The sequence below is a fragment of the Alexandromys fortis genome, unplaced genomic scaffold (genome assembly GCF_014885135.2).
Source record: "Alexandromys fortis isolate MF-2015 unplaced genomic scaffold, M_Fortis_MF-2015_v1.1 scaffold_26, whole genome shotgun sequence".
Classification (NCBI taxonomy): domain Eukaryota; kingdom Metazoa; phylum Chordata; class Mammalia; order Rodentia; family Cricetidae; genus Alexandromys; species Alexandromys fortis.
In genome coordinates, this window is record NW_026067894.1 from 7851664 (window position 1) to 7877489 (window position 25826).

General features: G+C 54.1%; 1 protein-coding gene across 3 annotated transcripts in view; it reads left to right on the plus strand.

Annotated features, from left to right (window-relative positions):
* Positions 1 to 394: 394 nt before the first annotated feature.
* Positions 395 to 25826, plus strand: part of Rps6ka1 (ribosomal protein S6 kinase A1) — a 38387-nt gene continuing 12955 nt past the window's right edge. The window contains exons 1-13 of one of the 3 annotated variants that reach the window (XM_050153247.1): positions 395 to 622; positions 7338 to 7382; positions 16281 to 16397; positions 16628 to 16709; positions 18691 to 18771; positions 18941 to 19020; positions 20916 to 21022; positions 21726 to 21763; positions 22249 to 22391; positions 22779 to 22849; positions 23197 to 23285; positions 24177 to 24241; positions 24497 to 24599. In XM_050153247.1, the coding sequence (XP_050009204.1) occupies positions 560 to 622; positions 7338 to 7382; positions 16281 to 16397; positions 16628 to 16709; positions 18691 to 18771; positions 18941 to 19020; positions 20916 to 21022; positions 21726 to 21763; positions 22249 to 22391; positions 22779 to 22849; positions 23197 to 23285; positions 24177 to 24241; positions 24497 to 24599 (1084 nt within the window). In that variant the 5' untranslated portion in view covers positions 395 to 559. Of the gene's footprint in view, positions 623 to 7337; positions 7383 to 13465; positions 13786 to 14803; positions 15477 to 16280; positions 16398 to 16627; positions 16710 to 18690; positions 18772 to 18940; positions 19021 to 20915; positions 21023 to 21725; positions 21764 to 22248; positions 22392 to 22778; positions 22850 to 23196; positions 23286 to 24176; positions 24242 to 24496; positions 24600 to 25826 lie in introns of those variants that run through there. The other 2 variants (XM_050153265.1, XM_050153256.1) reach the window with 2 other exon arrangements.

Genomic DNA, 25826 nt, shown 5'->3' on the forward strand with positions numbered 1-25826 from the left:
TTTGGAGCTCGGCGAGCTGAGGACACACAGCGCCGGATCCTTTCAAGCCTCGGTCTGGACCAGGCCCAGGACAACCCGTGGAGGGTGGCAGCCCCTCCCCCTGGAGGGCGAAGGCACATCTGGGTTAAGATTCCAAATGCTGCTAGGACAGGACAACGGTGGGCCGGGCGGGGTCTGCGCAGGGACACACACCACGGGAAGAAGATACCCGCACAGACTCCAGTGGGCAGGCCGAGAGTGGACCAGGGGCTCGTGTGGAGGCGGGGCCGACTCCCCAGCGCGTTGGGGGCGGGGGTCCGCGCCGGGAATGCCGCGCCGTGGGGAGTGGGCGGGGCAGCCCAGGCCCCGCCCCCGCGCAGGTAGCCAATGGGCGCGGCGGCGCCGGGTGACGGAGGGAGCCGAAGTGCGAGTGCCGCGGCGGCGGCGGCGGACGGCCCAGCCAGAGCGCGAGGGGCTCGGGGGCGCGCGGGGGTCTCAGTGCAGCGGCGGGGATCCGGGGCCCGGAGGCGGCGCAGCCCGGGGCCGCCGGGAGGAGCGCGGGCGGTTCGGCGGCGGCGCGATGCCGCTCGCCCAGCTCAAGGAGCCCTGGCCGCTCATGGAGCTGGTGCCGCTGGACCCGGAGGTGAGTGAGAGGGGCGGGGGACGGGCGCCGGCGGCCGGCCAGCCCGGATCCGCACAGGGGCGGGGCGGCCCGCGGCGTCTCTGCAGCCCCGCGAGGACGCGAGTGCCCTCTGGTCTCTAGCCCACTGTCCGGCTCCACCCCCCTGTGCTCCGGGTGTGCGTGTGCAGGGGACGGCTCTGCTGGGGCGCTCAGTACCCCGCTGCGGTAGCCAGGAGAGGGAACCCCACGGGATGTTGAGATTTGACTCCCTAAGCACCCCTAGGACCCGTCCCGCTTATCATCTTTTGGGAGCTGTGGGAGGTGCCCCAGTCAGTGCGGATGGCAAAGGCTTGGGTCAGATGTCTGGGGTTCAACTAGAGACAAGGATCATGGGAATCCGGTTTCTCCCCGTTCCTTCTCCCCAAGAGCTCTCTTCGTTCCTCCACTTCTGACCTCAGGAAGGTAGCCCTTCCGGACCCATGGCAGTTATGAAAAGTCTCCTACTTCAGGTTATGCTGGAGAGTGGGCTTGCCCTTAGCCCTTGAGAAGATTGTCTCTGGTGAAGAGACTCAGCATCCGTCTTCCTCTCTCCCTCCTTCTTCTTTTCCCTTAGAAAAGGCTGGGCCTTGGGCAGTGTGGCTTTTACCACCTACTCTGTTCCAGAAGCAGCTCCTATCCTTCGAGGGCTTTGTGGTCCAACCCCGAGCATGCAGGAGGCCACTTCTGGTGGTGGCCCGTGACCCTAGGATCAAGGTCAAGTCTTGAACCAGCAAGTGTGAAACTTTGCCCTGCTCTCGTGCTGGGAAAGGGGCAGGTGAAACTCTGCCTTAGCTGGAGCTGTTAGGGGGTATAGAAGAGGGATGGAGACCTCACTTGACCCCAGAATCTAGATTGGTTTTTCTCTTGGGCTTGAACCCTTCCTTGCCTATGTTTGGGTCCTTAGGGCAGTCACCATATTCCCTGCCTGTCAGGACCACAGGTAGAGAGACCCACAGTGAGGACCCTAGGTCTTCAGGCACCCAGGGTTGGCTGCCCCTTTAAAGGGATGGCCTACACTGGCTATTGGAGGGTGGGCGCGGCTGGATTAGGTAACCAACCTGAAGGCGCAATTTGGAGTAAATTGTTCTGGGATCCCTGCCATGGGGTTTTTACAGGCCCTACACAGCCCTCAGAGGTTCTCTCGCTGACTCACCCTGGTAGGTGAGGAGCACTGCCCTGTGCAGCCCCTGTTGCCTCCCCCCTCTACCTCTGGTCTGGGCACAAGGCCCGCGGGAAGGCTCAGAGGTGTATTCCTTTGCCTGGGCACGCCCCTGCCACCTGGGCCTCCAGAGGAAGGGAGAGTTGAGCTGGGTATGGTTGGGGAGGGGCTTAGCCTCGAGATTCACAGTGTCACACTAGCAGGGATGGTAGAGATCTGGGAGCTCTGGCCTCCTCCAGGGCAGCACTTCCTGCTTCCCTTTGGGAAATCCTGAGGCCAGGGCCAACTTCATGGGGGCCAGGTTAAACCGGAAACATCTTAGTTTGTACAGTGTCGCACCTGAATTCTGGGAGAGGAGACTGTCGGATTTCCTGGGATGGGGAGAGGATTTTTTTTCAATGAACTTTATTTCAGAAATGCTGGGGGTGGCCCTTAGTCCATGCCCAAGTCATCTGGGCTTCTCTTTACAGTACTACAAATGAGCTTCTAACTCTGCTTCTTGGGCCTGACAAGGTGCAAAAATAAAAGCTGGGTACTGCTGTCTGTGTCCCCTCCCCCAGGCCTTGGAGGGTGCCAGTGGACTGGGTGTTATTGTCTGAGTAACAGGAGCCATGGGGCAGTGAGGGTGTGCATTCCTGGTTGAGAACAGGGCCTTGCTGTTCTTAGCACAGATGACATGTAAGCGATACATGGACCTGACCTGCAGGTACTGGCGCCGTCGTGGGCAGCTTCCAGTCAGGAAGGAGGCAGGTAAGGGGGCTGGCAGGGCATTTGGCACAAGAGGTCTGGATCTGAATTGTCCTGTCTTCCCATTGCTGTCACCAATGGGCTGCTGGGCCGAGGTGGAATAAGCCAATGGGAAGTATGGGTGAGGATTTTTCTTGGTTTGGGCAGAAGCAGAGCTTCATCTCCAGGCCCTGTCCCACCAGGACTTCGCTATCGGCTGGGCATGGATGTTATGTTACTTTAATTTTCACAACCTCTCGAGATAGAAATGACTCCCATTTTCAGAGGGGACAGCTGAACTTGGAAATGCCGGCCCGTGCATTAATATCTGGACCAGGATTGGAACTCGGGGCTCCTGCTGTTTCCCACCAAGCAAAGGAGGCTTGAAGATGAGCATGGGCTGGGTTTAAACTGGCGCAGGTGGCAGGTACTCCGAGAGCAGCTCCGGATGTTGGCATACACTGCTCAGCCCGCAGGGCCCTTGTCCAGCCTTGGCCGAGGGCTAGCAGTGTCCTGGCACTTGTCCCCCAGGCTCCCACAGTGCACAGAGCTGCCAGTGCTGGGCTCAGACCTCCGTTCCTGGGGCTGCTTCCTGCCTGCAGGGCACGTGCTGTCTTTCTCCAACTGTTCTGCTCCCAGCTCTTTCAGGAGCTGCTCTGGACCCTTAGGTGGGAAGAAGCCTGCCTGTTAGGAAACGACTCCCAACTACGGGAAGGGGTGCAGTGCTCTAGGGCTCTGAGCAGATCTCCGTCCTCACAGTGCTCCTGAGGAAGATAGGAGAATGGAGAGCTCCAAGAAGACAAAGGGTCGTCCCTGTCCCAGGCTTTTTGCCCTGGTCCTAGGGTCTGGTTTGTGTCCCTAGCTCCTGCCCCTTTCTTCCCTTTCCTTTCCTTCCTTCCAGGGCCTTGTTTGTGGTAGGCAGGTACTCTACCTCTGAGCAAAACCTTCTCCCTTAGGCCTTTTAAAGAATTATCATTAAAGATTTATTTATTTATTTTATTCGTGTATGTGTGTGTTGGTGTCATCAGGGGCCAGAAGAAGACACTGGGTCCCCTGAAGCTGGAGTTACAGGCGATCGTGAGCCGCTCGACATGGGTGCTAGGATTTGAGCTCATACCCTCTGGAAGAGCAACAAGTGCTTAACCACTGAGCCATCTCTCCAGCTCACCATAGGGTTTTTAGGACTTCCTTTAGTATTCTGAGCCCTCGAGTGCAGCTGCTGACTAGGTAGATGTGTCGTCGTGATATGGAGAAAGAAACCAGGCTCTGAGAAACGATGTGACAGGTGCGGGGTCCGAGTCAGAGCTGAGACCTGCGGCTTTGTAGCTACGCAGCCGCGTTTCCTCCCGCCTATCAGGTGCTCTCCGCTGTCTTCTCTGCCTTTCGGTCCTTTACTGAGAACCAGTCACTTCTCTAGAGACCTCGGTATCAGCTCTTAGAGAAACGCTCCCTGATAATGGTACCTAGGGGAGGATCTTAGCCAAACAAGGCTGCGCGGGGGGGGGGGGGGGGCGCGGGGGGGGGGGGGAGGGGGGAAAGGGGGGGGGGGAGGAGGAGGAGGAGGAGGAGGAGCAGGAGGAGGAGGAGCAGGAGGAGGAGGAGCAGGAGGAGCAGGGAAACAAGGCTGGGGGGGGGGGGGGGGGGGTCCCTGAATTATGCTAACGGGGAAAAAATCTTGATAGGTCTTGCTATGTCTTCTCTTTCATCAGGGATTTAGACTTGCAGATACATGAATTAAGAGTTATGGTCCCATGGCTGTCGCCTGCTAGCAAGGACCTACTCTGGCCCCCTAGCTGTCCTTGCTGGGTTGACCTTTCACCTTTCCTTTGACGAACTGTATCTTGGACCCTGGGTTGGTACTATGAGCTGATGAAGGACAAGTAATGCTGTGTTCCTGAGCTAACCTGGGTGATCAGTGCTGTGGGTGCATGGGAGAGAAGGAAGAGTTAGAGGATGTGTGGACAGAGGAGGTACAAGAAGAGCAGGCAGGGTTTTCTTGGTGTAGGGTAAGTCACCATGCAAATGCTCGGTCATATTCATGATCTGGGGTCACTCAGTGGAAGCCCCAAAGAGGACCCAATAGTGCTTGCTTCGACAGTACTAAAATTGGAGTGAGCTGAGAGGTGACGCACGCTTTTAATCAATCCCGGCTCTCGGGAGGCAGAGGCAGGTGGATGTCTGTGAGTTTAAGGCCAGCCTGGTCTACAGAGTGAGTTCTAGGACAGCAAGAGCTACACAGAGAAGCCCTGTCTTGAAAAACTGGAATGGTACACGGAAGATTAGCATGGTCTCTAGGCAAGGATGGCCGCAGACTCAAGAAGCGGCCCATCTTTAAGATGTAATTATTATTGCGTGTTATGTATACATGATGTGCATACATACCCATGCATCTGCACACATGTGGGAGCCGTAGGACAGCTTTGTGGAGTCTGTTTTCTCCTTCCACCCTTTTGCATTCCAGGGGTCAAACACAGGTCTTCAGGCGTGGTGGCAGGTCCCTTACACTGATGAGCATTCTCAGCAGGCCGGCGTTCCATATCTTTAAAGCTTGAGAAAGGGTGTTCTTGTTGGTTGCCCTAAGATGTTGTAAGGGGGATGAGAATGTCGAAATTTGTTGCCTTTGTCAAGAGTGCTGTTCAGGTGGATGTGGTGCGAGCTCTCACGGACAGATGTTCTCGGGGTAGATGCTGACCGACTCACTTCTTTACCAGATCACAAGACAAACCATTGTGTGAGTTAGTGAAAAGACGCGAGCCAGGCAGTCGGGGTGGCGATAGTATTCCTGCTTGTGGGCCAGTCACATGCCAGGTGTGTGTCCTGTTGGGCTTGATTCTTTGACTGTAGCAGCTCTCCATGAAATGTGTTATTTTTATCCCCCGGTTTACAGGTGAGGGGACTGAACTGTGAGAAGTAAAATGACCTCCTCGGGGGGTCATGCAAATGGTAGAAGCCAGAATTTGCACCCACTTCTGAATCCTTGTGCGGGGTAGTTGGAGGGTGATGGCTGTGGGTTTCGTGTTGAGGAGCTGGAACTTGATTCCGGCTTCATCTCAGTCACAGAGGATGTGTGGTTTTCAGTGAACAGTGGCCGGGTTGAGAGATGTGGAGGAAGATGAGGGTTTGGAAAACCTCTGGAGGGCTAGGGCATGGGCTGATGGGCAGGCTGTTCGTGCCTGAGGTGAAACAGTTCCTCTGTGACTGTGACATCTAGGTCTGCTGGGTAAGCTGGACTCAGAAAATACATCTGTCTAGTCTTACCCTTAGGCCCTGGCCAATCCTAAGTGCATCCCTTCCCTAAGTGTGTGTGTGTACCCATGTAACACTTGACTCTTGGGGAGTATTAGGGACATTTAGGGGGCTCGGGCAGGAAGGATGGCCTGGCAGGCAGGGGCAGCCACTCCAGAAGCAAAGGGGAACACATACTAGGTAGAACGTAGCTATGCCTGCTGCTGCCAAGCAGAGCCAAAGCTGCCCTATGGACCTGGCTCTTGGCTCCAAAGTCCCAGCCTTTGGGAGCCTCCTGTCCGTTTCACTGTACTTACTCTATGCCAGGAGGGGTGGGGACAGCGTCTTCAGTTGGGTTTCTAACCTCATAGCCTGTAGGAATGGAGAGACCAGCTATGGTACACCCCAGCATGTGTAGTTTCCAACTGGGGTAAAGTCCAGAAGAAGCAGGATAGCTCAGAGGTGGGTCCTGCTCCTGTCTCTCCCTTCAGGTAAAACCTGGCCATGGTACAGGCCACTCTGCAGCGGGCCTTTCCTTAGCCAAGCCCTCCATTTGGGGCCACATTTCAAATCGCGTCTTTTCGGCTGTGTCAGGGCTCCATCGTTAGTCCCCTCTGAGCCCCCCGGCATCCTCCTCTACCCCCTAGGCCAGGGCCTGACCCTCAGGGCTGTCAGAAAGACTAAGCAGTGCCACAAGTGTGGAGCGGTGAGCCCAGCTTGGCATATGGCGGCCACTCTTATCTGCTTTCCTGGGAATCCCTGGTTATTGGGAAGGGCGTGTCCATATGTGAACAGTAGCGCAGGAGAAAAGCAAAGGCGTGGGTACAGCCGTCGTTTCACCTGCTGAGGGCTCTCAAAGTAGGGCAGGGACCAGGGAAGCCACCAGGAGGGACACCTTCCCCAAATTTGTCCTTTCCTTCCTTATAGCAGTTTGTGGAAGTTAGGGTATCTGAGTGGTCCAGATGGGGATACTGAGGCCTCTCGTGGTTGGTTAGTTTGCAATGATTGCACGGTCTACCCTGCAGAGCGTGGCCGTGTGTGCCGCGTCCTCCCTAGGAAGGGATACTGTTTGAGCTGAGACTCTGTAGATGATGGAGTGTTTGCTAGGAAGGTTGGGTATTCTCAATACCTGCATCCTAGGAGTATTCTGCCTGGGTTGGGAGGGGCTGTTGCCAGAGGGCTTGATTCTTGCCTACTGAAGCAGAGATGGAGGGGACCCATGTAGAAATAACTGGCCTTGCTGGGCAGTGAAACCCTGTCTGGAAAATCAAAAACAAACAAACAAAAAGTGCAATACAGCCAGGCAGTGATGGTGCATGCCTTTAATCCCAGCACTTGGGAGGCAGAGGCAGGAGGATCTCTGTGATTTGAGGCCAGCCTGGTCTACAGAGCTAGTTCCAGGACAGCCGGGACTGTTATATAGAGAAATCTTGTCTTGGAAAAAAGAAAAAGAAAAAAAAAATAACTGGTCTCTATGGCCTCTGTGGCTATGCTATTAGGAACACCCAAGGATGGAGAGTCCCAGCATGCATCTGTCCCCCTGAAGGTGAGTTGTGACCGTGCCCTCATTCTGTTTCTCTTTTCCAGAATGGACAGACGGCAGTTGAAGAAGCTGGACTTCAGCCATCCACGGTGAGGACTAGGGGCGGCGGGGGAAGTCGTGGCCGGGAAGGAGCGAGCATTGCTCTTGCAGCACCTGGATGAGAAGGCCCTGGCCTCTCACTCCTTTGTGTAGCCCGGCCCTATCTCTATGCTTGGGGCGGAGCCCACTGGTTTCATCTTCCCTTTCTCAAAGATGAAGGAGGGCACAGGTACAGGATCCAGGAATTCTGGTTGTCTGTCGCCCAGGCCACAACACTTCCTGGGCCTAAGGAGAGTTTGGAGAGGTCTGAGTTCTGTGCTGACCTCCTTGGTGGGTGGAAGTGGGTGCAACAAGGACTTGGAGACATTTGGGCCTGTGAACTGGAGTGGTGGGAATGGGAACTCGGTGGATCTTCTGACCACGTCCAGTGCCTTCCAGGTGGTTTCTTGGGACTCCCAGCTCCAAAGCTCAGGCATAGTCCCTCATCCCAGGTGTCTTTGCATCCTTAGGATACTTAGCCCTTGCTGGCTCTTTATTTTTATTTATTTATTTATTTTTGGTTTTTCGAGACAGGGTTTCTCTGTGGCTTTGGAGCCTGTCCTGGAACTAGCTCTTGTAGACCAAGCTGGTCTCGAACTCACAGAGATCTGCCTGCCTCTGCCTCCCAAGTGCTGGGATTAAAGGCATGCACCACCACTGCCTGGCTGTATTGCACTTTTTGTTTGTTTGATTTTGATTTTCCAGACAGGGTTTCTCTGCGTAGCTCTGGCTGTCCTGAAACTCATTCTATAGACCAAGTTGACCTCGAACCCAGAGATCTGCCTGTCTCTGCCTCCTGAGTGCTGGGATTAACTTTTATTTGATAATTTTGTATGTGTTTTTGTGTACATATGTGTGCATGTCCCTAGACATGCTGAGGTCGGTTCTCTCCTTCTGTTGTGTAGATGCCAAGGACCAAACTCAGTTTGTCAAGCGTGGCAGCAACCCTCGTTACCCACCGAGTCACCCCCCCCACCCCAGTCTCCATAGCTAAAGCCTCCTGTGTGACCTTAGCTGAGTACCTTGTCCTCTCTGATCCCGGGTAGGAAGAACCACACCTCAGTCACAGATCTGAGGGGGGTGGGGGGAGAGGGGGAAAGAGAGTAGAGGGGCTTTGGAAGCTCTCTGGGTCAGTGCAAACCTAGATTCCAGGTACTCCACCCTACCCAGAAGCTCTTCTGCTTTCGGAGTCCCAGCAGTCAACTGTAATCCGGGGACTTTGCCTTTCCTGAGTGGAGGACAGATGAGGTAGTAACTGCCGTGCAGGCGGAGGGACTACCTCGCCACAGTGCTCAGTTCCACTTCCTGCCCACGGCTCCACCTTATAGGCCTGGTCAGCTTAGCTCGAAGTATGACCTTTGATTTGGAGTCAGGGTTGGTACTGGTGTTTACATTGACTTAGCTTCCTCAGATAAGGTAACTCAGCTGGGTGTGGTGGGGCTGAGTGAGAGAAGTAGGCCCCTACCTCCTCCTGCTGTTGGTTACTATAACAACAGAACCTTGGGGGCCAGTAAGCCTTGTTGCTTGGACCTTGGTTATCTCTGGCTGTCAGGAGATTCCTCCTGTAAAGGAGCTGCCTCTAGTTTCCTTGTAATAAAAGGAAGAAGCTGGAGCCTTGTGAAGCCTTCAGATCTTGGGTTTGAAGGTCCAAGGGGGTTAGAGTGAAGGCTTGGGGAACTGGTTCTGAGCTCAGTTTGTTAAAGGGCCTGGCTTGGTGGTGCAGGCTGTAATTCCAGTACTTGGGAGGCAGAAACGGGAGAATCAGGGGAAAGTACCCCTGGTATGTAGTGAGTTTTAGGCTAGTCTGGGCTATATGAGACCTGTCTCAAAACCAAACCAAAAGATTGGCTAAGTTGGGGAAGGGGCTTGTCCAGACAAGAGCCTGAACCTTTGTTCGTTCCACAGCCTAGGGCTCCCACACTGAGATCCTGATGCGGGAAGGGGGTCAAGGCTGGGGATAGTGAGGCAGTGGGGCTCTCAGATGCCACACAGTGGAAAAGGCTGGACCTGGGCCTGGCAACTGGAAGCTTTTTATTTTGGGTTTTTGTTTGTTTTCGAGACAGGGTTTCTCTCTGTAGCCCTGGCTGCCCTGAAATTCACTCGGTAGATCAGACTGGCCACCTGTTTCTGCCTCCTGAATGCTGGGATTAAAGGTGTTCACTACCACCTGGCTTCAAAATAGAGGCTTTGTGCTCAGTTTTTTCTTTTCTATTTACTTATTTACTTACTTATTTATTTATTTATTTACTTATTTATTTTCAAGGCATGGTTTCTCTGTGTAGCTTTGGAGCCTGTCCTGGAACCGCTCTGTAGACCAGGCTGGCCTTGAACTCACAGAGATCCACCTGCCTCTGCCTCCTGTGCACCACCACTGCCCAGCTTTTATTTATTATTTTTTTAAAAACATTTTTAAATGATTTATTTATTCTTATTTTATGTGCATTGGTGTTTTGCCTGCATGTATGTCTGGATGAAGCTGTCAGATCCCCTGGAACTGGAGTCACAGATGTTGTGAGCTGCCATGTGGGTGCTGGGAATTGAACCCAGGTCCTCTGGAAGAGCAGCTAGTGCTCTTAACTGCTGAGACATCTCTCCAGCCCCTATTTATTATTTTTTAGATTTATTTTATTTTATGTGTATGTATGTTTGTGCCTCATACATATGTGTGTAGTGCCCGGGAAAACCAGAAGAGGGAGCCAGATCCTCTGGCGCTGGAATTAGAGATGATTGTTTGCAGCCATGTAGGTGCTAGGACGGAAACCTGGGTCCTCTGGAAGAGGAGTTTTGTAACCAATAAGTCTCTTAACTAATAAGCCGTCTCTCCAGCCCTGTGTACAGTTTCCAGAGGTAGAGCAACATTTTCCAGATGGGAAAATTATGTCACACAGAGCTAGGGGTCCAGCCTTGTTTGACCAGAGCCCCATTCCTCCCTGGCTGGTGAATCTAGAGTGCTAAAGAGGAAGAGCGCTGGGTGTCTCCCACCCTAGGGGGCTAGCACGGAGTGTGAGCTCAGCCACCAGTGGCCAAGTCTTAGTGCACTAGGGAGCGCTCAGCCTGCAGCCAGGACCACACCATTGGGTAGCGGATGGAGCAGGCAGATTGTCCTTCATCACGTATGTGTGCTCCGTACTGTTTCACTGAAAGGGACCCCTTGCCCAAATATACTGGACACCCCCAGCCTCAGAGGGCACCCAGGTGTGGAGGGAGGTGGAGGCAGGAAAACTGGTTGGTGCTAAGATGGGGAAATAGCATGCTATGGGCACACAGAACCTGCATACAGCGCTTCCTCCCCCAGCCCCCATTCCCCTCAGTAGAGTGATTAGTGACCTGAGCACGACCTAGCCTCAGCCAGCAATCTGAGCTCTTGACGGAGTGTCAACCAGAGAGTGGTAGGCGAAGGAAAGTTGGGTGGGCTCTGGGATACCCGACTATCTTTCCTGCAGTATTAGCACTTGGCTGGACATTGAGTGGAGGTGCCTGGGGCAAGCTGCTCTTCCAGAGGGCAGAATAGAGCCTAACTACAATGCAGAAGAACCTATTTTGCTGGGTGTGATGATACATGCCCTTAACCACAGCACTCAGAGGCAGAGGCAGGTGGATATCTTTAAGTTCGAAGCCAGCCTGGGCTACATAATGAGTTCCAGGTCGCCTAAGGCTATATATCAAGACCTTGTCACAAAACAAAAAAGGGACCACCTAAGGGAGAATGTGCTGTGTACAAATTAAAGCCTCCAAGTGTGTGCATAGTGTTGTTATCTAGTGCTGGCTGCTTCGTCCTTACAGCTGGAAAGAGTGTTGGGGCTTAGCGTCCATAGCGAAGGGCAAGCACTCCTTGGATCCCCTTCAGTTCTATAGCTCTTGGTATTCTCAGGAGCACCGGGGCTCCACTTACTCCCTCTCCCCTTTGGGAATAGACTGGACAACCCAGGCCCCCTCCTCTTGCTCTCTCCGGAGCTGGACCCCTTTGAAGTGTCTGCAGGTCTATTTTGAGAGCTGAGTATCTCCCGCCTCCCTTCCTCTCTTCCTGTTTATTAAACCCTGATCCCTCCCGGATCCCTTGTGCTCCCCTGGCCCTGGAGCTTAGGCAGGATGTGACTCTGGGTTTTAGGGAGCCTCAGGCAGCCTCAGGTACTGAGAGAAACTTCTCTAGGATGACCGGAACTGTCCAGACTACCTGCTTAGCGCCCTGGACTCCTGCCTGGGCCTCTCTTCATTCAGCCTGCACTGGGGGGGAGAGCCTGTGGTCCAGTGAAGAGAGCTTTTGTTTACAATGTCTCTTTTCTCCATGACCCGTTTGGCTTCTAGAGAACCCTTTTAGCAGAGGGCGACCGATACTGAGAAATAAAGACTTTTTGCCTGGGAGCACTGGCTTGTGGGAATCATTGCTCCCTTCTCAAGCACCTTGCTCACAATGCCCTTTCTTGGCATGGACTTTTTTTTTTTTTAAGTCCCTTTCTGTTCAGCCCATACCTGTTTATCCTCAAGAGCCAAGGTACCGTCTCACCCAGAAAGTTTTCAGGACCTCAGCCTGACAGTCTCTCCACCTCTGGGGCAGCTACAGCACCTTAACCAAAGCCCTGGGGCAGGACAGTTGGGTTTCCTTACCGAAGTACTTCTTTTTGGAGCTGCCTGAGAAAGAGACCCAAGCCAGCCTTCTCTGTGCCTCCTAGTGACTGTCTCCCACCTGGCTGAAGCATGGGCCGGGAGCTGTCAGTCACAGCCAGAGGAGAGGCACTGGTGTTTAGTGCTTGCAGGAAAGCCTGGCTAGGAGTGTCGGGGTATGAGGGGGGCCTAAGGGTCAGTGATGAAGTGGGGTAAAGCTTTGGCTGGCTCAGGAGCAGGCTTTTAGTTTAGTTCTTAGCTGCCCCCCTGTGCCATCCACATGGGTTTGGGCTTGTCATTCTTTGCGTCCTGTTTCCTTATCACTGAAAATCAGAAAAGGATCCGTCCTTGGGAGCTGTGCCAAGCCAAGGCCCGGTGAACCTACTTCAGCAAAGACTGAAGGAAGGAGTGACCACGTGGTTTAAATGACCCTGTGATGGGGGGCTCAAGTCTCAGGCTTCTTCCCAGGCCTGACTTGGTGCTTGGGACCAGCCCCTCCCTTGGGATGCCAAGGTGCAGGCAGCCTGCCCAGAGGCATGCTGGGAGTCATACCTGGAAGACCCTGCAGATTTTGCCAGCTGGGGAAGGGAGTGTGGGTGGCCACTGGGGCCAGCAACTGACAGGTGGGCTTGACCGCAGCAGGCAGGACACCCAGAGTAGAGCTCCTAGAAGACAAGGGTCAGGTGGCAGGGCTCTGGGCTTTTCTTCCTACTGCTCTGTGGAGGAAGTAAATACAGGGGCTGAATCTGGAGGAACAGGGCCAGGACTCAGGGATATAAGCTGATGTGTGTCCTCCCTCCTAGCCATCAGGGGCTTTGAGTCCTCACACGGTTCAGCGAAGGCAGCTCTGAGACAGTTTCCTTCCTTCTGCCCCTTCTGGTGCGCTGTTTGCCACGGCACTTCTTTCCCTGTTTGTGGGGACTGGTGGGTTGAGGGAAGCCTGGCACAGGTGTTTGTGGCTAATCTTCAGGCAAGCTGCCCTGCCTGAAGTAGCAGCAGGAGCTTTGGTCTGGGGTGGCATCTTTCACAACCCCACTGGCCGCCTACCACAGGCTTATCAGAGCCCTGTGAGGACAGGGAAGGGGAAGTACAGTGTGCGTGAGGGGGCATGTGTTTCTACACTGGGCTGTCTAGAAAGGGTTTCCGATCACCAGCATGAGTGAGCGTATGTGTTAGTTCCTGTGGGTGTGCTAATGTCAGAGGAGGTAAAGCCCCTTAGGAAGGGATGGGCCCGGACCATGCCTGCCCTCAGGAGCCCATTCCTCTTCTTGGGTCTTCTGACTTCTTGTCCATCCCAAGGCTTAAGATTAGTGTGTCTGGACAGAAACAGGTGCGGCCTGCTCTGTCAGGAAAGGAGTGTGTCAACTCCAGGCTGTGCTGGCCAGAATGGCCTTGCTGACTCTTGTCCCATCTGTTGTTGGGGACCCCCAGGTTGTATATTTTCAAATGCTGAATGCATATTGTGTGGGCGTCTCCTCGCCTTCTGGCTTCTGTTTGCATTCCTGTCTCCCCTCACTGGGGGTCAGGAGACAGAAAGGGTTGTGGCCTTGGACTCTCCCTGGGTCATAGCTCGGGGTCTGCAGTGTCCCCTCCTTCGCAGGGGAGCCTAACCCATTTTGAGTTCCTCCTTCCTGCTGAGAGGGAAGTGAGAAGGAGGGGAGCCAGGGACCCTGCCTTCTGGGCTAGGAAGGCTAAAAAAAGCAGAAGTTGTCGGAGTAACCGGCCCCTCTGGCTACCGGCTTGAGTCCCACCATGCAAACCCCAGCAGATTTCCCCAGGGGTGAGAGAGACTCTGACTTCTGTCCCAGAAAGGTGAGGAGATGGGTAATTTGTCTCCATGGGTGTCTGTCATCACGCCTCTGAGCACGGAATAGGTTTGGGGAAAGCGCTCTGTCCCCTGGAGTTTCCGGGTAGCTGCATCTGTCCCCAGTGGGTCTTCTCAGGCAGAGTTAAGCAGCTGACCTCGGGGTGTGGTGAGCAGGAGTTGTGTGGCCTTGGCCTGACCACAGTCATACCTTCTGCCTGTTCCCCCAGATGACTCTGGGGGACTGGTCAGCTGCGGTGTTCTTGGGGGTTAGATGGCACTGTTGAAACCCTTGGAGTCTCTAAGAGTGACAGCTTGGAATGGGAAGTCCCAGACTGACTTTAGGACCGAGAGATGGCAGGCTTGGGTGTGCAGGAAGTGGGCTCTGGCTCAGTTACCTGCCCACCCTTTCCTGGCACTTGAGGCTGCTGACTGCAGGCAGACAGGACCCAGAGGAGGGACCTGGCTCAGGGCAACTCTGTCATTGGTTTGTCTTGAACTTGAACCACAGTTTCCTGTTCCCTCAGAGGCCTTAGAGGTTTTAGGGATATTTGGATAAGAGTTCACTCAAGACGGCTCTCTTGGCTTCTCTCAATCCTGGGGCCACCTGGGAAGTCCCTGAGAAAGTTCTGGAAGACCTCACAGAGATGGGATTGAGCACACTCTCAGTGCTGGGGCCGGCAGCTTTTGTTCCTCTTGTCTCTTCCCTAAGCACTGGAGAAAGCACCTACAGCGTTGTCCCCTTGTCCTCTCCTGGGGAATCCCTGCCCTGCTACCTGTCTGGGTCTGCCCTGGCCTGGCTCTCTCTGCTGCAGCTCTGTCTCTCTCGTTGGGCTCCAGGCCCTGTCTCTAACTGATAAGCGCCTGTCTTCGTGTATGGCGTATGTGATAAATGTTGAGAGGCTCCCTTGTCTCTGCGTGCTTGGGTCCCTTCTGCCTCTCATAGGCACTGGCTCCCCCCCCCCCCCCCCCCCCCCCCCCCCCCCCCCCCCCGTGTAGTGTTCTTGCCTCTTGGTTTCGGTCTCCCACCCATCTCTGTGTTGAACATGTGTGTGTGTCTGTCTGTTCGGTAATCGTCCCAGTCTATCTCTTGCCACTTGGGGATATGGCGTCATCTTATACTTCCCTGTTTGTTTACTATATGTGTATATTCTCTATACATACACACATTGTAAATATGTCTTCCGGCCCCTGCCTGATGGGTGTCTGTCCTTGTCTGCTGCTACATGCTAGATGCCTTTCTCTGCGTCCTGAGGACCTTGTCAGGTCCCTACTGTTCTAGGACCTATCTGCTCAGCCCCTGGGCTGGTTTGGGGCTTTCTCTTTGTAGGGAAGATGAAGGAGAGGGCCAGAGGGCAGACCTCAGGCACTGGGGAGGGGGGCAGAGAGAAGAAGGGAACAGAGTGAGGGTGGAAGTCTGGAACTGGGAAACCACAGGCCCTGTGTGATTGGCTGTCTTGGGCCTAGCCCAGCCCCCTGCACATCCGCCTTGGGCCCAGCCACCTCCTCGGTAGCCCCAGTGGGTTGTTGCCTACCCTTGCCATGGTGCCGTGGCCCTGCTGGGCGGATGGAGCAGGACCCCAAGCTGCCCCGCCTGCGGCTCAGGGCCCTGCTCCCCTGGCTGCTCAGGAAGCAACGGTCCAGGATCGGCCAGACTCTGCCTGGCCCTGGCCCTGGCTCTGGTCCCCAGCAGGACTCGGTAAGTGTACCCAGATATCTGGTCCTGGCTTGGCAGTAGCCCCTGGAACAGGTGTTTGGGCAGCCAGTGTGGCCCAAATTAGCTTCCGACTCTCTCGGCTGTGCTAGATGCCCGGACCTTGCCCAGACTTGCTTCCTGGGGAAGTAAGGAGGCATCTCAGTGCTTCACGGCAAGACTGGCAGATTGGAAGGCCAGAGAGGTCCCCGCACAGCAGTGACCCAACAAGGGCTCCTAGATGCTTATCAAGGGAAGTTTGATAGGGCATAGGGTCTCTGGCCTTAACCCTCAGTTGCTCCAGATGGGCATTGAGTGGGTTGACAGGGATGTCTGGGTGACTCTTGGGTCTCTGTGTACCTCAGCCTTATCCATACACAAGAGAGTTTGCCTCATCTCATCCTGACTAGCAAGAAAGGCCCGGCTCTACCTCCCCATTATGAGCTCAAACCTTACTTCCTATTGTGGCAAAACCCAAACAGCTGGGGGGAGGGGAGCCTTAAGGGCGGGCCTGAGTTGGTCCCTACAACAGACCCAAGCCTTGGGTCAACTCATCCTAGTCATGTCTGTACATTCCTTTGGGTCTGAGCAGGCCCAAGCATCCATGCCACAGGAACAGGGCCTGACTTGAGTTGGCCCTCTGGTAGTCGGCCTTCTTGGCCATTGAGACACTCTTGGTGCCCATGAGCCTGAAGGCTGCTGGGGTAGTGGTCTGTTGGGATGGCTTGGATAAGCTGTATGCCATGTTGCCCTGGAAGGGCCCCAGGCCTACAAAGGGGCTCGGGCCTACCACCTCTGTCCTTCTGTCAGGATGAGGGCGTCCTCAAGGAGATCTCCATCACACACCACGTCAAGGCTGGCTCCGAGAAGGCTGATCCATCCCAGTTTGAGCTCCTTAAGGTTCTGGGCCAGGGATCCTTTGGCAAAGTAAGTCAGAGGTCACCTTATTGGGAGGGCACCATAGATCATGTCTGAAATAGGGTGTTGGGGGGCCTTGCGGTCCACTAAAGGATCAGAGGTCACCTTTATAACCCAGGGAGAACAGAAAGTCAACTTGGGGTCCCAGGGAACTTATAGGTCAATGTAGGGGGCTTTAAGATGGTTGGGTTAGCTGCCTCTCACCCCCTCCCTGATTTTCCCCGACCTCTGTCTTCCAGGTCTTCCTGGTGCGCAAGGTCACCCGGCCTGACAGTGGGCACTTGTATGCCATGAAAGTGTTAAAGAAGGCAACGTTGAAAGGTGAGGAAGAGTTCCTCCCTGGGCAGAACTGAAGCTGGGCTCAGGATCAGAGGAAGCCCGGGCTACAGGACTGGAGAGCTGGTGAGGGAGGTGCCTCTGATTTCAGGAGCCTCTAGCGTGGGGGCAGAGAGCAAACCAACCCTCAGCTAGCCCCTCCTTTTCACTCCTCCAAAACCAAGTGAAGGCAGATGCCTAGAAGGAAGTAGTGGGGTGCAGAGGCTTGGGGTGGGAGACTCTCAGCCATCACGTTGTTGGGTAAAAGTGTTGTATCGGCAGAGTTGCTTCTATGGTGCTTGGAAGCCTAAGGGAGATCTCTCTGGCCCCATGAGAGAAGAGGCGGGGAGCCTGAGGGTATAGAAGCTGGGGACCCATGAGTTGAGGGCAAGGCCACAGAGTTGGGGGACAGAGAGGTTCAAAAGGGAGCCCAAAGCCAAAGTCGAGAATTCTGGGGACTTAGTGCACAAGGATGGGTCGCTGGCTGTGGGTCAGTTGCTGACTCTGATTGGTCTGGGGGCCGATGTGGCCAGCAAGAAGGTGGAGATCATACTAAGCCTTGGCTGGGAGAGTAACCTAGAGAAAGGGAGGGGTCAGCCTTAAGGACAGATCTGCCCTTGGCCTACCAAGGGCTTTCTGACAGATGCTAGGGGGTTTAGTGTAGTCTGACTGTAGGATCGTCCCTCAGGAGAAATCGTGGGAGTCACAGGGAAAGATGTGGTCCCTACTCATGGACCGGGTAGGGACTGGGAGAGTCTTCACATGGCCTGGCAGTGAGGTATAGCGATGTGGGCTTTTGTACATGGATGCCCAGGCCAAGGAGTTGAGGGATGGGCTGTGGAGTCATAGAGGTCAGGTTAGGCAAGGATTCTGGGGACACTCTGGGGAGTAAGCATAGGACCTGTGCCTTGAAGGATGTTGGGAATTTACCAGAACAAGATGGTAAAGTTTGGACCCCCAGGAAGGAGGAGCCGTGAGGTGATTGGAAACGTGGGGTGTGTTGGAAAGTGGCTGGACTGGTTAGCCGCAGCATGGCCCCTGCTGCATCTAGGGAGAGAAATAGAAGGATTAAAACAGAGTGAACAGTGATGTGGTTGGAAGTCCAGGGCACCCAGCCCACAGGGATGCTTCCTAGAGGTGGTAGGGTTTGAACCCAGTCCACCGAAAACCTGTTGATGGCCAGGATTGGCAGCTTCTGTCCTTGGTCCCTACCAGACATTCATGAGACCCCTAACTGAAGCATGGGAGGTAGATGCAGAAGGATCAAAAGTTCAAGGCTAGTGATGGCTACCTAGTGACTTTGAAGCAAGCCTGGGCTACATGGGAACCTGTCTCAAACAATCTTCTCCAGCAATAAAATAAAGAAGAAAAAACATTAGTAAACAAAGCTTGTTAAGAATGTCTACTTAGAAAAAAAAAAAAAAGAATGTCTACTTAGGGGGCTGGAGAGATGGCTCAGAGGGGAAGAGCACTAGCTGTTCTTCCGGAGGTCCCGAGTTCAATTCCCAGCAACCACATGGTGGCTCACAACCATCTGTAATGAGACCTGGTGCCTTCCTTGCCAGCATTGTATGCTTAATAAATAAATAAATCTTTAAAAAAAAAAAAAAAGAATGTCTACTTAGACCACCCAAGAACCGCATTTTAGGATGCCTTAGGAATTCCCGTGGAAATGGGAAGGGTTGATAAAGGTGTGCTGGAGGAGGAACATGGCCAAAGTCCGGGGACCTCAGGAAATAGGGCACCCTGGGGCACAACTGGGCAAGACACCAGGACTCTGCCTGGACTCTGTGAAGAGCGAGAGCAAGAGCAGGCCAAGAAACCAAGACAGTGTGGGGAGGAAGGGGAAAACTGAGTGCCCCGAGGGTGAAGAGCCTCTGGACTGCGGACTTGGAAGGCTGAGTTCGGGAAGTGGCCCATAGGGTTGGGCTTGGGGAGGCTGTGTTTGGGTGTAGACTTTTAGTGACCTCTCTTCTCCTCTGGCCAGTGCGTGACCGCGTTCGGACCAAGATGGAAAGAGACATCCTGGCTGATGTGAACCACCCTTTCGTGGTGAAGCTGCACTATGGTGAGATCACAGGCCCTGCCCAAGTGCCACCCCGCTCCTCAGTGTCCACCTTTGCCTGTGACCTGCCTCATTCCTTGTCCCACCTCTCACGGGCCAGGCCCAGGAGCCAGGGACAGAGGCATAGGTCACAGGCCCAGCTGACTCCGCCTTGGCTTCTGTCCTCCCTCAGCCTTCCAGACCGAGGGCAAACTCTATCTCATTCTGGACTTCCTGCGTGGCGGTGACCTGTTCACACGACTGTCAAAGGAGGTAAGCCAACATCCCACTGCCAGGGATGCAGTACAGAGTCCAGTCCCAGGGTCCTGTGAAGCCCATTCTCAGTGTGGCCTAGGCCTGTAACTTCCCGGCTGCAATAAACGTCACACCGGCCCTGAAAGAGAGGCCACCCCTGGCAGTGCCTCTGCGAGTTCCTCTGAGGATAGGCTGAGGATGAGCAGGCCTACATGCGACACCACTGGGCCTCTAGTTGCTAAGGGAATCTCCCAACGCTTGAGGTGGAGTGCCACGGTCTGTGCTGGTCTAGGGAAAGAAGCCCAAACCCGCCCAGGAAACTAGACTTAAGGTTCTTGCTGGGCAGTGATGGTGTACATCTTTAATCCTAGCACCTGTGAGGCAGAGGAAGATCTCTGAATTCAAGGCCAGCCTGGACTACAGAGTGAGTTCCAGGACAGCCATAGATACACAGAGAAACCCTGTCTCAAAAACTAATAAACCAAACCAAACAAAACTAAAAACCAATAAAAGGTGTAAGTTTCTTATACTGTCATTCATATAAAGGAATATAATATAAAGGACCCAATATAAAAGGATGCGAAATTCATTTTTAAAAAATCGGGACCATTAATACAATTCTTCTTTGGAGGGAGAGAACCAAGGTTGGCCAGGCATGCTGGTGCAGGCCTGCCATCCCAGCTACTTGGGAGGCTGAGGTGGGTGGATTAAAAGATTAAGGCCTCCCTGAGCAACTAAGAGTAAACAGGGCTCGGGATGTGACTCGGTGGTAGAGAGTTTGTCTAGTATGTGCAGGGGCCTGATTCACTCACTAGAAATAAAAAATAATAATGCACACTTTCTTAAAAATAAAATACCTGGAGCCGGGCAGTGGTGGTGCACGCCTTTAATCCCAGCACTTGGGAGGCAGAGGCAGGTGGATCTCTATGAGTTTGAGGCCAGCCTGGTCTACAGAGTGAGTTCCAGGACAGCCAAGGACAGCTAGGGAAGCCCTGTCTTGAAAAACAAAACAAAAGACAAAACAGAAGAAAACAACAACAAAACAAACAAAACAAGAAAACAGCAGATATGTATGTATTGGGACATATGCACACAGATGTGTGGACATGCATGTATGTGGAGGTCAGAGCTTGTGAGAGAGAATTGGATCTCCTTCCATCATGGGGGTTCCAGGAGGATGGAACTCCCACTGCATTGTCTCGCTTACTCAGAACCAAACTTTCAGTATTTGAAAAGTTAACGCTTAATTAGGCGATCCGTTTTCATGATTCAAAAGTAAACATTAATGGTACAGTCTCGTTACTACAGCTCCCTCTAGCTCCCCCACCCCCGTTGTTTTCCAGATAGGGGTTCTCTGTAAAGCTCTGACTGTCCTGCAACTAGCCCTGTAGACCAGGCTGGCCTCGAACTCACAGAGATCCGCCTGCCTCTGCCTCCCAAGTGCTGGGATTAAAGGCGTGTGCCACCACCGCCCCGCTCTTATTTAACCGTCTCAGGTTCCTTTTATAAATACATTTTGAACATGTTCTGAGTCTCTACCCCACTCTCTTACCTGAGAAGGATTAGTTTCTGTACACTGTGCTAGGCTTGGCCTCTCAAGTCGTAAATCTCGGGTTGTTCTGTAACGGGCTGCGGAAAAACTCCCTGTTCTACGTTACAGCTGCGTAGCTCTTGATTCTGCCCGGGAGAGGCAGTTAATTCTAGTCTTTTACTCCTGGGTACTTGGATTGTTTTACTCTTTGCTGTTTCCGAACTTTAGCACAGTGAGTGACTTGTGTATTGGAGAAAGGTATGTGGCGGTGCACTGTGTCCCCAGGGCAGACCCTCAACACCCAAAGGCTGTGGCTGCTCCGTAGCCCGGCTCATAGGGAACAGGATGTCCTGGCTGAAGCATGTCTCTCTCCCTGCAACAGGTTATGTTTACAGAAGAGGATGTCAAGTTTTACCTGGCTGAACTGGCACTGGGTCTGGACCACTTGCACAGCTTGGGCATCATTTACAGAGACCTCAAGCCTGAGAAGTGAGTGAAACTCTTGGCCTCTCCACAGGGTACGGAGCAGGGCCACTTGGATGGAGGTGGCTTGGCTCTCCTCAAGTTCTTACCTTTGTGGGGCTATCAGGGAGTGGTTGGAGGGGTAGTGGCAGCAGCAAATTGACCTTAGGTAATTCGGGACTGCCTGATCCGTAGTGCTATTACCAAAGGCCACCAGGTAGCTGTGTCATGTGTCCCATCCTGTCTAGTGACGTCAGAGATGCTGCAGTTAAAGATCACATCCTGATAAGTCTCTCCTGTGGTTTTCCACAGTTTACAAATGCAATGCCTTCCAGTGCTACCTTAAGAGGTAGGACAGTCTGGGGGTCAAGGTAGGCACACCCCAAGTCAGGCATTATGGTGCACGGCTGTGGTCCTAGCTGCTAAAGAGACTAAGTCCAAGAGTTTGAAGCCAGCCTGTGCAATATAGTAGATGCTGTGCTTAAAAGAAAGACAGGATCCTCAGACATTTATATCCTGTGGAGGAGAGTTAGTTTCTTGAGGTGTAGTTTTCCCTTTAGCAAAATGGGGCCCTAATGTCACTGCCGGGCCTCCGTTCTACCACTCTCCCATTGGGTAGATTTCGACCAAGCCCTTCTTCTGGGCAGGCCCAAGTTCCTCCATCCCATGGTACCACCCGAACCCACATAGTGTCTGCTGCTAAGGCTCCTGACCCATCTCTCTGTTACAGCATCCTTTTGGATGAGGAGGGCCACATCAAACTCACCGGTGAGTGATGTGTATTGGACTCCGGGGAAGGATGGGAGGGATCCTGATAGATCTTAGCTGAGGTCTGGGAGCTCCCTCTGCTACCTGAGAGATGGTGCCAGTTATATACACGAATCCAAAGCCCAGGGCCTGGCTATGTTATTTATTTTGTTTTGTGTGTACGGGGATTTTGCCTGTGTGTCTGTGTCCCTCATGCGTGCATTGCCCACAGAAGCCAGTGTCCCCTGGAACTAGTCGTTAGCCATCATATGGGAGCTGGGAATCAAACCTGGGCTCTCTGAAAGAACAGCTGGTGCTCTTAATTGCTGGGTCACCTTTCAAAGCCCCCAGTCCCGGTTTAGAATCACAGCTCCCCACTACAACCTTCAAATGCCCGTGGGTTTCAGCTTTCTCTTGGTATCATGGAGGCGATCCCCTGTCCTGGCCGGGGGAGCAGTGAGGATGGCAGGGTCCTGAAGATGGCTTCTCTGCCTTCCATGTTGCAGACTTTGGCCTGAGCAAGGAGGCCATTGACCACGAGAAGAAGGCCTATTCGTTCTGCGGGACAGTGGAGTACATGGCCCCCGAGGTGGTCAACCGCCAGGGCCACACCCACAGTGCAGATTGGTGGTCCTATGGGGTGTTGATGGTGAGTGTCCCGGCAAGAGTAAATGATCCAGTCCCAGGCTCAGGACTCAGTTTCCCTGTGTGTACAGTGAAGAAGGATCATCCAGCCCTCCCTCGTCTCCCAGCCAAGCGTCTCCCTGCACACCTGCACTGTCTTTCCCAGGGAGATGCATGGGCTTCAGTCCACCCGGAGTGCCCTGCACCTGACGTGGGGTTTCTCCTCAGTTTCCAGCTCCAGTGCTGCTTCTGGAATCTAGGTTGGGATGGGGGCAGAAGCAGGCACGGTCCTCGCTCCAGGTCGACTCTAAAGTCCAACAGGCCAGCAAAAATCCTGGGACTGGAGTAGCCTGGGAAGGAGGAAGAAGATGTGGGAGACAGAGATCAAAATTGCACCCTTTTTGTCCTGCAGTTTGAGATGCTGACAGGCTCCCTGCCCTTCCAGGGGAAGGACCGGAAAGAGACCATGACCTTGATCTTGAAGTAAGCGCCAATGCTGCCCTGGCACTAGTATGGTCTTCCTACTCCCACCCCAGTTTTGGGGCCAGAGGGTCACCTTTTCCCACAAACCTTTGTCTACAAGGGCTAGAGGGAGGTGTCCCCTGCCTCCACAGACCCTTGCCATCTACCGGGGCCAGTGGGAACTGTCCTCTGACTCCACAGACCCTTGTTGTCTACCAGGGCCAGTGGGAGGTACCCTAAAGTCTTTGGGAGGTGAGTTAGTGGCTGGCTTCTCTGGACCGAGCTGAGAAAAAGACCTGGACAAAGGGAAGGGGCTCTGGGGCATCTGGGGTGAGACTTGTCACTCATGAGACCTGTGGCTGTTCCAGGGCGAAGCTAGGCATGCCCCAGTTTCTGAGCACGGAAGCTCAGAGCCTCCTGCGAGCCCTGTTTAAGAGGAATCCTGCCAATCGGCTTGGTAAGCAACCCCAGCTCAGGGGAGGGGGCATGAGAGTGGGGAACAGGGTACAGCTGCAGCCTAGGCCACAGGGCCACATTGGGACTGAAAGGAACCGTTGTGCTTTGTGTGAGCAGACAATGCTGCTGGCCACCCTGTTTTCTGGCTCCATGTGTGGTGTTGGGAGGGTGACCTGTGTGTAGGGGGAAGGCAGGAACTGAGTCATCCCTACCCACTCAGGGACAAGGACAGAGGCCCCCACACAACTTCTCTGCCAAAGTTGCTGGCTCAGGAGAAGGCACATGAGCTCAGGAGTGAGAAAGGTCCCAGAACTAGCTGTGACTGTCCCCACTTCCTGGCACCTAGTAGGCACTGTAAATATTTGTTGAGTGATTGGGTACCATTTATGAGCTCCGTGATTGGGCAGGTGACTTTACCACTCTGAGCCCCAAGTCTCTTGTGTTGGTGGAGACAGTGATCCCAGCCTGGCTCCCTTTGAGTCAGAGAAGGACGCGCCTGTCGCATACTGGAGTCTACAGTGTTTGTTGACTTTTTAATTGCCCAGTCCAAGTCCCTGTGTTGAACTGAACAAGAGTTTGTCTCAGGGATGAAGAAGGCAGTAGAAGAAGGACAGAGATGGGACCTTGCTAGAGCTCAGAAGTCCAGCTTCTGTCCCAACTGTCACTTGGACAGGTCGCCTGTCCTGCATGGTCCTTCCTTCTGTCTGTACACTGGGACTTGGTCATCAGAGGCCCCGTAAAGTAGAGGGTGCTGAGTGGGCTGTGGGCTTAAGGGTGATGGGTACAGATACAAGGCAGGGTAGACCTAGCCTGTCCGCTGCTGCAGCAGCCGGTCCAGAGTTGGGGGACAGACTCTGTGTCTAAGGTTGGACCTTCATTTGGCTTCTTTCAGGCTCGGGTCCTGATGGGGCAGAGGAAATTAAGAGGCATGTCTTCTACTCCTCCATTGACTGGAATGTGAGTGAATCTGTCCACACCATGGCTCTCTGGGGGGACACAGGAAGGGTGGGAAAGTGGGAAACAGGGCCTCTGCCAACCAGGACCTCAGATGTGGGGGATGAAGGTGAGCAGCCCTTGAAATGCCCTTGGAGGGCAACGCCATGCCCTGTGACTGGTCTCCCAAGGCCTCGGACTCACTGTTACTTCGGGGCTAGCCTCCACTCCTCCTGCTGGAGTCACCATGGTGACTAGAGCACGCACCCCACCTTGCAGAAGCTCTACCGTCGTGAGATCAAGCCGCCTTTCAAGCCAGCTGTGGCCCAGCCCGATGACACCTTCTACTTTGACACTGAGTTTACGTCCCGCACACCCCGGGGTATGTCCCTGATCTGGTTAGTCTGTCTGGGGCTGGGCCCAGTGAAGCAGATCTTTGGGGGAATCCTGGGATACAGAGGCGACCAAGGGCTCTGGGAGCTCAGGTGTGTGGGTAGATAGGCAGTCTCTGGCTCCGTGGGATTTGCACTCGTCCTGGTCTCATACTGCCTGGCTGCCTCTCTGCGGCTCTATGGGCCTCTTTGTTCCTGGGAGAGAGAATGAGATGTGGGGGTGGTTTAGGGCACAACAGGGAAGTCGGGACCCCTGCCCCAGGCATCTTCCAGCCTGCTGGGAAGACTAGCCAGCTCAGGCCTCCACTCGCATCAGACGTGAGGAACCTGACCTGGCAAACCCGTGACAGGGATAGAGCCTGGCAGAGCAGAGGTGGCAGTACCCACAGGTTGGGCGAATGTAAGAATGGATGTCGGCTTCTGGTGCTGAGGCACCTTGGCTCATCTGGGACATTCAGACAGCCACAGACCTGCCTCGGTGGCTACCGAAAGCCAGTGAGGGGGCTTTCGCGAGGGAGCGCGGGAAAGCTGACACTCTGGCCAGATACTGCCAGTGGATCTTAGTTCTGCAATGCCTTCCTGGAGGGTGATTTTTTTTTTTTTCTGTGTGGCTGGCACACTGCCGAGGACAGCAAGCCCTTCTGAGCTGAGTATCTCTTTATCCTCCAAGTCCATCCCAGGTCCCTGCTGTGTATCGGCCTTAGGAGAGAATGGGCAGACCTGGAATAGCGGAACATAAGTCGGAACCACACGGCTCAGGCTGTCAGTGGGAAGGAGATTCTAGATGGTCAGAGAAGCAGCCTCAGGCAGCGTTCTCGGGAGGGCATATGAACTAAGCCTTGAATGATGGACAAGGAGTAGACTAATCCAGAGGAACAACGTGTGTGGTAGCTCTGAGGCTCTTTTGAGAATGTGGAGCTCCACTGTGGCCGAGCTGCCAAAGGGAAGGAGGGGGGCCACGTGGATCTCACTTGCCAGGTGGTGGAGAGCATCTCGCTGGCAGGTGCAGAGGCCAGGTGGCCAGCAGACTTTGTGGTTGTGACTGTTCCTCTCGCTGTGCTCACGAGACTGAGAGAGGTGGACCTGAGATGGGGAGGCCATGGGGGAGGCATGGTGCACCTGGCCTGAGCTGGGGGCCCTATGTGGGGGTCTCGCATTCCTCGTGTGGCAGGGCAGGGATGGTCTAAGTGACGTTTATGTGTTTATATTATATGCAT